The sequence below is a fragment of the Anopheles cruzii genome, chromosome 3, assembly GCF_943734635.1.
Source record: "Anopheles cruzii chromosome 3, idAnoCruzAS_RS32_06, whole genome shotgun sequence".
Taxonomy (NCBI): domain Eukaryota; kingdom Metazoa; phylum Arthropoda; class Insecta; order Diptera; family Culicidae; genus Anopheles; species Anopheles cruzii.
Genome location: NC_069145.1, coordinates 82,984,266 through 82,996,743, shown reverse-complemented (window position 1 = coordinate 82,996,743; position 12,478 = coordinate 82,984,266). Strand labels below are relative to the sequence as shown.

The 12,478-nt window shown below is 54.8% G+C and overlaps 1 protein-coding gene across 1 annotated transcript in view; it reads right to left on the bottom strand.

Moving 5' to 3' along the window:
- Positions 1-1,904: 1,904 nt before the first annotated feature.
- The window catches only part of LOC128274670 (neural-cadherin-like), a 105,235-nt gene continuing 94,661 nt past the window's right edge, over positions 1,905-12,478 (bottom strand). Inside the window, exons 5-11 of the mRNA XM_053012938.1 lie at positions 8,300-8,437; positions 4,258-7,901; positions 3,249-3,419; positions 2,932-3,173; positions 2,648-2,857; positions 2,353-2,526; positions 1,905-2,224 (exon numbers count right to left, since the gene is read on the bottom strand). Of these exons, the coding sequence (XP_052868898.1) occupies positions 2,106-2,224; positions 2,353-2,526; positions 2,648-2,857; positions 2,932-3,173; positions 3,249-3,419; positions 4,258-7,901; positions 8,300-8,437 (4,698 nt within the window). The 3' untranslated portion in view covers positions 1,905-2,105. The remainder of the gene's footprint in view (positions 2,225-2,352; positions 2,527-2,647; positions 2,858-2,931; positions 3,174-3,248; positions 3,420-4,257; positions 7,902-8,299; positions 8,438-12,478) is intronic.

The window sequence follows — 12,478 nt, the reverse complement described above, 5'->3', positions numbered from 1 at the left end:
CATTTTGGGGCGATTTTCTATTGTTTTTTGTTTGAGCTTTTAGTTTTGATTCTCGGTTTTCTTATGTCTGTGTTTTGATTTTCTTTTCTCCCTTTTTTCATCGTCTTCCTGGCTTCGTCTTTTACCTATGTGTTTGATGCTTTTTTCTGCTTCTTTTGTCACTTTATTCGCTGTACACTGACGAAAATGAAAATGATCCGGCCATTTTGTTATTTTCTCTTTCACCACGCCACGATCACTGCCTATGGCGTCCCCCACTCACCTTTGTCGGCCCGTTCTTGGCCCGTTAAATTGGCCCGTTAAATTGGCCCGTTAAATCATGTATCAGGATCTACGATTCCGAAATGATTCGCCTTGAAACTGTTAACCAGCTCGCGGAGGTCCAAAGCATTAAACCAAAGTCTGCCAACGAGGACGCAGAAAACGGAACAGAATGCTCAGCAAACAGCGCGGTAACAAGCGCAGCACAAATACGCTGCCCGGTAAGGATAAAATATGTAAATTCTTGCTCATAACAGAGAGTGGGTTAAACAAAAACGTAACACTCGTAAGTCCAACAATCTTGCCGTTCGCTGCATCGTTGCATCGTGGCTTCCGGAATGCCGGTTCGCCTGTGGTGCCACCCCATTCATCCTTTCGAGCTTCCATAGGATTGCTTGAGAGAGAAATTATTCGCTAAAAAACTAACCTCGACCTCAGCGCGACTCGGTCTCGGACTGAAAGGAAGTGGCTCAATTGGCTCGATGGGTCGGTTCTTTGTACGGCAGGTTCCCGCTTTCGCTTCTCAGTTTCAAAGCCCCGGTTCCATTGATGAAGATTTCCCACCCGCCGGCTTCCGGCCGGGACCGAACGGACAAAGCGAACCGAAAGCGCGGGGCCATTTTGGCGCCACTTTTTGTCAAATCTTTCTTCACAAAGTTTTCACACGGAATCACGATGAATCCCTCACGGTGGCCACTCACTGGCCAAAGGAGTTTTGTGCTTCGTTCGTGGCTCCGAACGAACGCCACCACCGCCTGATCCTGACCTACCCGCCAACCGCCACTATCATTTCATTGCAGCTTTGGCTTGGTTTTTGATTGAGTTTAGAGTTTTGTTGGTAAACGGCGTTGGCCCTTTGGCGTTTTTTTTTTGCTTTCTTTCCACCGCCTTTTGTTGTTTTTTGTTTTCAATTTTGATTTTCCGTTTCAGTGGGTTGATTCGAAGATGGTTTTCGCGTTTCAGCGCGGCCTGTTTGTGGCCGTGGCGGTGAATAGTGGTTCGTGGTTCTGCGCTAATGTGCATTATGATGGTTGCACTAATCGGTACGGTGCCGTTCGGTTTTGCACGCTGAAACCGTAATCGTAATGGCGCGGCCCTCGCTTCCGAATGTCGAAAGGAAGGGGCTTTTAACTACTAACAGTTTATTGTGTCGTTCGATGTTGTCGGGCGCAGTGGCGGTGGTGGATGGCCAATGCTACACAAGTACACACATTCACTTACATAGTGCCCTGGGGGGCTCGGGCTGACGGGGCGATGACGGGGCGACGATAAAACATTTTTTATGTATAAAAAAGAAAACCTGGAAAATGCATTTCCCATTCACAATTGGCTAGTAGAGTGGAACCACCGCCACCACCGCCGTCGCCGCCGCCGTGGCCACTGTGGGCGCCGGGGAAAAAACACTCTTCGGTAGGTTAATTTTTACATGCACTATTTACAGAACGGGGTTCCGTTTGTTTTTTTTTTGGTTTCATTTCATCAATATTCTCTAGCAGGAAGTGATCCCCCGTGTTCCATTCCATTCTGCCCTCTCTCTCTCTGTTTCTGTGTGAGCCTCGACCGTTATTAAAATCGATTGTAATTTTCATTTATCTACCACTTACGCTACACGCGGGCGGAACTCCACGCAAGTTACTGGGCGTCATGTACATGCATTAGTGTGAGTGCGTGGCCCGGAGGTTGCTAGAGGGATAGTAAGGACCATTCCGCTACCGCATTCTGATGCTTAATCGCAAACTACAGCCGTATCTACACAGAGCGGGTGGTGCGCCTCAAAGGGGGCCGCCCTTTGGCAGAGCCACCGGACGGTCGCGGGGTCTCGGATCGCACGGTTACGGTCACTCTTAACTAACATCGTCATCTTCGACCTGCGCCGCGCTCGGCTCGTAAATATTGACTAACTTATCGAAACGGGGACCCCACGCGGTTAAAAAGCTATACTCGTGGGGTTCATCGTCCGTACCTGCGGTGGAACAGTGGAACAGGGTGGAACAAGTGGTTGTTTTAGAAGTGTCAGTGATTAGAGCTGGTTCGGCTGCTCGGGGCAGGCGTGGAAGATTATAATGGGTTTGGGAGATTTTTTTGATTTACCTGACTGTAAGGAACTTAGCGAGCCAGAGGTACTCCCACAACCTTCGTAGGCGTAGTTGCGCAGATCGTCGAACGGTCCGGAGCCTGGGTCGACGTCGACGCGCCGCTTCCGGTCGTCCAGGAACACGTCCACCTTGCCGATGACCTGGTCGGACACGACGGCAATATCTGGACCTGCGGCAAGAATGGCGGGTCAGCCGGGGGACCACTCTCCCCGGAAAAAGGGGGGCCCTACGGACAGGCGGGGCGGGGGGGCATCGCAGGCAGGCAAAAAAACACACACACTACTACTTACGTACTGGCGGTGCCTTATGTTGGACGAGCTCCGGCAGCGGCCCGATCGGGATCTTGAGCGTCTTCATGTCGAACGCGGTCATGTCGTTCTCGCCGCCACCTTCGTCGCAGTAGTTGATGATGTTCTCCCGGATGTCGTCCTTGGTGGCCGGCTTCTTGTTGAAGTTGGCCGACCGGCGCCTCGAGCAGGAGAAGTACACAAACAGCAAAACTGTCGGCCAAGAGACAGGCAATCCACGCTTAGCACAGGGTGACAGCACAGAGCAGCGGGCGGGCGGTACTTACTAATGATCAGTAATAGGCAGGCTATTACGGCGGCCAAGGCACTGGTGCTGAATTTAAGCGCTTGTCGCTCCTTGAGAAACTCACAACTCTCGCCCCAGTACGAGTCCGGGCAGATGCACTTGTACTTCAGGCGCGGCTCCTGGTTGATGCACGTGCCACCGTTCAGACACGGGTACTCCAGACACTCGTTCCGATCGATGCAGGTTTTGCCTTCCGGCGAGATGATCATGCCATCGCCGCAGCTGTCAAAGCCACAGAGAAAGAGAGGGTGGACATTGGAACAACGGAAGCTGCTGGAGCAAGGGGTGGATACTTACGCGCACTCGTACTTGTTCCACAGATCGACGCACTCGAACGGATCCGGGCAGTACGCGTTCTGGCAGGGATTGTTGGACGAGCAGTAGCGCTCGATGTTCTTGGCCGTGGTCGCCTGGCCCCACTGCGTGCCGTTGGTCGCCGGCGGAAGTGGCAAACTTTTGCCGTCCAACCTAAAAGATGATCGGTCAATGCGATTCGTTAGTCGCGCGCGCAAATCGGTGCCCATGATCCAATAAGGGGGGATTTGTATGGGATTGGCGGACATATTTGGTTTTGGGAAGAATCTACGGACTTTTTTCAACGTTTTTGTTATCTTTGCATGTGTTTTGATTGAATTTAACATTTTATATGCAATACCCGCGTTCAAGAATAATAAATAATCTTTTTTCGCTATTTTAAGGGTTTTAAACGCCTGAGCTATGCAATCTGCATGACACTAAAATGTTTCAATGGATAATGCGTTGCAAATGCGTAAATATTCTGCAACAAGAGACCAGGCGCCTCCTTATTCATCAGGAATTGTTTTCTTAAAATAGGAATTTGCAAAATTTGTCGCAGGAATTCGCAAACAAAACTTACTGGAAATCGTTTAAAATTACCTGTATTTCTATTGTAATGCCTCGTTTAGGTGGCTGAACGCGAAGTTTTTTTTTTGCTGCATTATCAAAGTTGATAAACAGTATTTTTTCCTACTTTTTATACTAATTCCCGATAAAAATGTACAAGCAATGCCAACCGTGAATATTTGATTCCTTCACATCAAAGAAGGATTCATTACCTTTCGAATGATGTACAATATAGGTACATTACCGTTGAAGGACTGTGCTAACGACCGCGTTAAAGTAGCTGACAAAAGTCGGTTTTAAAGAGTAATTTAATCCTTTAAAATAAATTAAGTAAAGACTAATGAAATCCTCACTTTCTTAAGTTGGTTTATGTCCGTCTTTTCCCCATAGTGCTCCCGTCGGGGCCCACGCTCCGCACCGCATCGTCGCACCCCTGGCTTACCTGATGTCATCGATGCAGCTCTTCTGGTAGTCCGCCTTCACGTCGTACGTCTTGACGCCCGTAAACTCGGGCTTGCCGCCCGCGTACACACCCTCCTGCTTGTCGACCGACAGCCACTGGTGGCCATCGAACGAGAAGCTCTGGTTAAAGTTCGGCCCCTCGCCTCCATCCAGCTCTAGGATGGCGGCCGACCCGTACCGTTGCACCTTCACCGTGTGCCACTGACCATCGTCGACGGCGACCGCCACCAGCGCCACTTCCCGCTCGTCCACCTGGGGGCCCGTGTTCAGGCTGTACCGGAAGCTCACCCGGGCGCCCTTCAGCTCGACGATGCCGTACTCGCGCATGTGCTGGTCGCTGATGCGGAACAGCTCGCCGTACGGTTCGCGCGTCCGGAACCGCAGCTGGATGTGGGTCGTGAACTTGTCCGGCTCGAAGCTGAGCGCGTACTTGACGTAGCTGTGCGCCCGGAAGGTGGTCGGCGTCGTCGGCAGACTGCAGTAGGTGCCGGTCCAGCCGGGATTGCACTCGCACTTGGCCTCGTCGAAGCTGCCGACGCACCGGCCGTGCTCGAGGCACCGGGCGACCTGCGGGTTCAGGTCACACACCTCCTGCGTGTACAGGCAGCCCGGCGCACTGCCCTGTGTCAGACCCGGGTGTGACAGATCGTACAGGATGCCGTTGTGTTTAAACTCCCGGATGCACCCCTCGAACCCGGCCCCAACCGGAGCGTGCTGCCACCGGGCGTGCGTATAATCGAACTTGTCCCTCAGCAACCCCCCGATCTGGAGCGGCGTGTTGAGATTCAGATACTCGTTGAACTGCGGAACCCGTCCGATCGCCTGACAGGTGTGGTCCACAAACTCGACCAAGTTTCCATCGTCCGCTTCGGTAATTTCGGCCGTCTTGCAAAAGTCCACCACCAGCTTGACCTGCTCCGTGTCCCAGAACACATCCACCCGGTGCCACTCGCCATCGTTCAGCGGATTCTTCGTTTGGACGCGGAGTTCCAGGGTCCCTGACCCGTAGTCGATCAGGAGCCGCGGGTAGCCTCCGTCCAGCTCGAGTGCCACAAAGTCCGACAGTTGCTTGCCGGTGTTCCCATCGCCCTCTCCATCCTCGTCCTGTTTCGGTGGGGTGATGGGCCCATTGTAGAAGATCAGCCCATCCGCCTTCGTAGTGATGAGTTCCACGCTGACGTGCGATCGGTCACACATGTCAAGCGGCGCATACCAGGCCCAGCCGTGACCTCGGAAGCTGCGCACAACCTGCTGGCACCGTGGCCCCGTGTAGCCTGGTGGGCAGGAGCACCGTACGCCCGACTTCGAGTCGGAGCAACGGCCACCGTTCAGACACGGATGCGACTTGCACGTCTGCTGCTGCCGGTACTCCCGCGAGCTACAGACACACTCGGCCGTCGAGTTGATCTGAACTCCGACCAGGGCCGTCTTGTTGGCATTCACCAGACACGGGTTGGTCTGCACCTCGACGATGCTCGTGCACGATCCGCCACAGTCCGCGTTCTCCAGCAGACACTCGTCGACGTTCACCATCGTAATGTTAATGCCCACGTCCTGCTCGATCTCGTCCTTGTGCAGCAGCAGCACTCCGTTCAGCTGGACCGCCTTGTAGTAGTAGGCACCGCGCACTGCAAAGCGCACGTCCGTCACCGGGACGGCCCGGTCACGCATCTGCACACTGAACACGTCCACGTGCTTCGCGTCCACGTGCAGCAACTCGGCCAGCTTGTCCCGGAAGCGCTCGAGCCGCGACCGGAAAATGTTCTGCGTCCGGTAGTTCCACACGCGGATAAAGTCCTCGTCGGTGATGCCGGCCAGCCGGACCGAGCCCGAGTTGACGATCGCCTCGTACGAAAGGTGCTTCACCAGCACGGACATGTTGGCGTACGACTCCTGAGCGTGCTTGCGGTCGTAGATCTTAAACCGCAACCGGTAGCGGCCCTCGCGGGCCCCCCGACGCATCGTCACCATGCCGGAAGTGTCGTCGAGTTTGAACCGCGGGTTCTCCGCCTCGTCCCAGTAGAACAGCTTGTCCGCCGTGTCCCAGTCGTCCAGGTCGTTCACGAACACCCGGCCGATCGGTGTGTCCGGCGCTTGGCCCTGGTAGTTGTACACCGTCACCTCCTTCGAGCCCGGCTGCATGATGTTGTCGTTCAGGTCACCGATCGTGATCGTGAGCGTGCTGGTGCCCGTCTGGGGCGGCGTGCCCGAGTCCTTGATCACGATCGGGATGCGGTACTGTTTGCGGTACTCGCGATCGAACGAGCTGAGCGACGAGACGATCGCCATCCCGTCGCCCTTGTTGTTCTGCTCTACCTTGAACGACGTCCGGATCGTGTCGTCCGCGTCCGGATCGAGCCGGAACTGGAACGGGGGGCCGTTGCCCCGCAGACGATCGTCTCGATCGGTGGCCCCGATCTCGACCACCTTCGAGGGTGGCGAGTTTTCGAGCAGAATCGGCCGATAATGTTCGGCCAGCTCGGGCGCATTATCGTTCACGTCCTTCACCAGCACGGTCAGGATGGCGGAAGCGGTCCGCGGCGGTACCCCGTCGTCGGTGGCCAGGATCTCGAGCGAGTGCTTGGCCGTCGCCTCACGGTCCAGCTCGCGCTGGATCGTCACCGTCCCATCGGGACTGATCGAGAACTGGCGTTTCCGGTCCGTCGCCCGGTTAATGGTGTACGTGATGCGGCTCTTGCCACCCCGATCGATATCGACCGCCTTGAACGTCCCCAACAGCTTGCCTATGTCCGCGTTCTCGTAGACGGCCGCCTCGATGTGGGGCTTCTTGAACCGTGGCGTATTATCGTTGATGTCCTTCAGCTTCACGATCACCCACGAGTGATCGACGTGGTACTTGTCGCTCTCGTCGATGCCCACGTTGTCGATCACCTGTATCCGGAACCGGAACCCATTGATCTGCATCGGATCCTCGTAGTCGAGCGGCTGCACCACCTTCAGCGAGCCGGTTCCGTCGGCGTTCTTCACCATCGCAAACTTGTCCGCCCCGTACCCGCTGCTCTCGATGATCTTGTACTGGAAGTTGTTCAGCTCGTCATCGTCGTTCACCGTCACGGTCAGGATCGGCGCATCCGGCAGTACGCTGCCGTCCGTTTCCTCCACCTCCACAAACCACTCGTCCTTGGTGAAGCGAGGCGGCATATCGTTCAGGTCCTTCACCTTGATCGACGCCGTCCCGGTTCCCTTCAACCCACCACCGTCGGTGGCCACGATCTGCAGCGAGTAGTCGGGCGTCTTCTCCCGATCCAGACAGCAGACGGCCGTCGTGATGGCGCCCGTGTCCGGGTTGATGTCGAAGATCGGCAGCCCGGTGTCCTCCTCGATGGCGTTCTTCTCGATCGAGTACACGACCTTCGCGTTGGTGCCCTCGTTCGGGTCATCGTAGTCTTCCGCCTTGATCGTCATCACGTGCATCCCGACCGTGCCGTTTTCGGTGACGTTACCGTACGCGATGCCGTTCGGGAACGCGGGTGCATTGTCGTTCACGTCCTTCAGGTTGATTTGCACCTCCGTGAACCCGACGAGCCCTTCGCCGCCTTCGTCCTGCGCGAACACCGTAAACTTCCACGAAGCCCGCCCGTGCGGTGGATCCCGGTTCAGTGGCTGTGTGGGGGAAGCGGGGAAGAGAAAGGAAAGAGGTTCAATTCATAAGAGTGTCCAGGAAATTCTTCTGAGGGGACTTCCCAGAAAATGGTGGACCATTAATTCGTATTCGATGTTACAATTCTTGAGCGCCCTAACAAGGTCCTGCGAGTTTGTGGGGACGACCGTTGCCGTTGCGAAACGTCACCGACCGCATCATGGGGAGTTCTAACTTCTAATCTCCTTTCCACAAAATGGACGCTGATAACCAACGTCCGGCTACCCGAAACGACACGAACCCTTGACTGCTGGACGACGAAGAGTGCCGTCTCTTGGTCATTGCAAATGAACTTTTTCTTCCTTGACCGCTCCGTTTCCGGTCGGGGCACATTCCTTGACCGGCAGCACACTACACTTACCTTCAGCACGAATATCTCCCCGGTGGCCTTGTTGATGTCGAAATTGCTCTCGGAAGGATTCTCGATGTCGATGCCGGGCCCGGTCAGGAAGTAGATGATGTTGTTCGGCCGCTCCACGTCCGCATCGGATGCTGTGACCTGGTGCGCAAAAACGAGAAAGGAAAGCGAAGTCGGCTTAGCAAAAGCATCCTTGAGTGAAGCAAATGAAACGTCAAAGCGATAGGAACTCCGAACCCAAGCCCGAGCTCGAGTCGTCGAGAAATCGATTTCTGATCGATGGACAAAAGATTCGGCCCCTTTGGCGTGCCGAAAAGCGTGCCTGCCTTGGATTTCTGGTTTCTCGAAATCGGCCCACACGGAGAGGAGGCTAAGAGGGCTGGAGGCTGGAGGCTAAGAGGGCTTAGCGAAGGGGAGAGCCAGAAATATGAATGTCGACCAGTATTTGACATGACGGGCGCGCGCGCGTCAGTATTTCAGGAGAGAGAGAGACAGGGAGTGGCATGCTAGGATTCGATTTGCAAACCACACACACACATACAGACAGAACACCGTTGCCATGGCAACTAATTCAATTCCACGGCCTGTCAGTTGGAAAATTAGTTTTTCATTTATTACTGCAAATTGCGATTGCTCGATCGGGCGGACTGCAATGGGGCAATGGCCGGTTCCTGGCTCCAGGGTGTGTGTGTGTTGGTCCAACGACTGCGCGAGGAAACTGATTTATTTCCCCGTTTGTCTTCCGGGCTGTCAATCAATCCGGGAATGTAAGGATCATGTTTCGATTGAGATATTATGACTGCCTTATGACGCGCGGCGCCGTCGTTGTTTGGCCAACCGGATGTTGACTGATTAATGTATGCAGCTGCTCGGAACCGGAACCGACAACCGGGCTCCTAAGCATCCGGGCTCCACCGTCCGTTTATCTATGCAAATAAGGGCACTCGAAAGCCCCGGTGGCCATTTGCATGCCAAGATCGTTGTGTTCGCTCTCATCGGAACTACCGGATGTTGGAAAATGCAGCCCGGAGGGCGGCACCCTCGTTCCGATATGTAAATGGTGAAAATAATTTCAATTGTACATTACTTTAGCGCTTCCGGTGCACCGGTCGGCCCCCGGGATGGGCAGTAAAAACCGAGCCCGAGCACACCGTGCAGGAACGTGGCACACGGCCCCACGGAACCCATTAGCTGATTTGATGTGGTGCATTCTGTAATCGGAATCGTTCAACTATCTAGCGCCCGGCGCCCAATCGACCCGTTCCGCGCCCGCACGAGAGCTTGGTCTCGGACCAAACAAACCACCAATTTACAGATGCAATTACACCGTCCGCTTCGGGTCCCGTTCCCACCGCGGAACGTGCGCGGAATAGTTGCAGGGCATAGTTTAAAAAACAACTTCTCATCATCATCGCCACGCCACAGCACCGGAGCATCGGCGTCATTGTTCGCTCCGAGGCCAGCGCTCCTTGTCGTGCCAGATTGCACAAGTGCACCCGGACCCGGGGACAGAGCAAGTTTCAAGGACCGTCGACTGGCGAACCGAGACAAGGATAAGCCCCCCTCCGGGCCGCCGACCGGAAGTACTACAAAACGATTTTCTTCTCCCGTAGGGCACGGAACAGGGATGATCTCGGCACACGGCACGGCCGAGTAATGCCGAGATTTGCAAAAGGGGATGTTGGCCGCGGGGTGTTATGTAAATTTTAATGAAATTTCATTCACTCAAACGCGGCAAGTTTTTCCTTCGAGGTGGTTTTCTTTTCCGACCGTCTTTTTTTGTGTTGTTGCTCCCGTGGCCTGTGTGTGCCCAGAGTGTCCCAGCTGGCTTGATGTTTTTTGTCGTCCTGGCTCCGCTGTCCATTGTTTCCGTGAAAGTTGTATCGTCGTCCGGAAGCAAAAGGTGCGCTGTGGATGCGCAGAAATGTCAAATTTATGCAAATCACACTCTGCGTGCCATGCCCGGTTCCGGTTCCGGTGGTGTCCCCTTGTCACGCGTGTGCCCCAAACAAGGACCCGCGGGTGCCGCGGTCTCTATCTATATTCATTAAAAAGTTCCCCATCAGCACACACGAACAGGAGGCGCACGGAAGTGGCCGCACCGGAAGTGGCCCCACCGGCAAAAGGATTCCATGCACGGGTTGACGGTTTGGCGGTGCGTTAATTTTGACGATGACGACTCGTAATTAGCCGTGCCCTCGGGGGGGTCGCCATTTCGTTCGGTCCGGATGCTGCCGTGGCCCCGAATGGCCAGTTATAAATTGTGACAGCAGGCAAACGGCACGAGCAGTCAGTCAGTCATCCGGCGCGTCGTCTGCCGGGCGTTCGAAGAGACGTACGGCACACACCTCGAACTCAGTTCGGTCAAGGACACTAGCGCATAGAGTAATGACATCTTTTGCACCCCGGGCCCACGTGAGCTTGTTAATGCTTATCCACCTCGCTTCGTTAAGGCGGTGCTCGATCGCCCTTCCTCCGGCACTCGTCCGCTGTGACTCAGCGTCCCGGCTGATGACGTTATTATCGTCGTTATCGTTTTCCGATGCCGTGGACGCGAAGCCGTGCCAAAGTCACGTTGGCAGCGCTTCCCCCGGGGACCCGATGTAAGGACGCCGGAGAAAGATCACGTGGGCGCCCGTCCTTCGGGGGGGGGGGGAGGCTTGGTAAATAAGATTACGCCGTGCCAGTTAGCGGCATCTTCGACGCTGTGCCGAGACGAGACGAGACGATGGGTCGCCTCGTGCTTCGCCCTGTGTTGAATCCTTTTTCAGAATGTTCTTTTTGTCTTTTGACCAGCAAGGATAATGGACCGTAGAGCGGACCGATGGAGATCCCGGTGTCCCCGAGAGCACCGCTGTTGGCTAATCAGAATCGCAATGGGGTTTAATTTGAATAAACAAGTTTCCATCGGATTCTGGGCGCAGATAAGGAGACCGGTTAACCGGATTCCAGGGTTCACCGAAAAAGGTTTGTTTTGTACGAACGTAAGTTGTCCTTTGTTGTCCACATCCGCAATAGTTCACTTCCACGAGAGCGATGGTCGCAAACTTTCCAAAACATGATCTGGTGACGAAGCTGCTGCAATCTCGTCCGGGGATGGTGCAGAATGATTAAACTATCACCGGACCCCCGTATCGATGTATCCTTCCGCCCGCGTTTGTTTGTGTCCTGGCTCCGGCTGAAACAAGTGCTACGTGTGCATCGGACATCCACCGGGCAAACAACAGCCACGTCGGTCAGCCGGTGATGCATACCGTTAGCCATTAGTGCGGATCCCCCATCACCAACATCATCATCGCCATCATCATCATCATCGCCATCACGGACCGGTGCGTGGTCCCCGGGTCGGTGGCAACTTTGTGAGCATTCAACAAACTATCCCATAAATTAAATAAATGTTTTCGGAAGACATTCCCGGCCCCCAAGGCCCAGGGTTGTCTCCGGTCCCACCGAAGTGGATAATCCTTAGCACGCGTTGCGTGTGTGTGTGTGTGTGTTGGGGTCATAAAGCAAGCCTCTTTACGTGCGGGCCTCATGCATGTCTCTGCCCCAGTGTGCCGGCGGAGTGTGTAACGGTCAACGGCCATAATTGAACGTTCGAAGGCAATAAAATTGATAAGTGTCTTCCATCGTCCGGTCCAGTGAGCACCCGGCGGACCAACACCAGGACCTGAAGTCGGTCCCGGGCACTAATGAAAAATACAATTTATCTCCCATGCTTCCGGCGCCACGCTTTAGAGTGTGCCCCGGGGCCGTCGAGAATCTATCGAGGATCTTCCAGTGCGAAAGTGAACGGAGAACGCATCAATTCCTGGTTAGTTTTTTTCGAAGCTTAACTCCGGACCGGCACGCTTCGATCGGACTGCCCGGAGTCCGGTGGAATGCATAGCTTTACATTCGAGCTCGTCGAGCCATGGCGCTTGTGTTCAAACTCTACTGGAACGAACGTAAGATCGGAATCTTGTTAAGCGCCCGGCCCGGGAAGGTAGGATTTGAGAGTGTTCCGTCCGATGCGTCTGTCCCGAGTCGAGTGGTCAAGGACGTCGACAAGATGCCACCGCTTGCGCTGGGAAATTGAATAGTGCGCTTTGTCCCCGGCTCTCGTGCACTGCGCTTCGGTTGGCTTTCGGTTCGGTTCAAAAGTCAAAAAGATTGGCCGATCCGGGGCGGACACTGTAACAC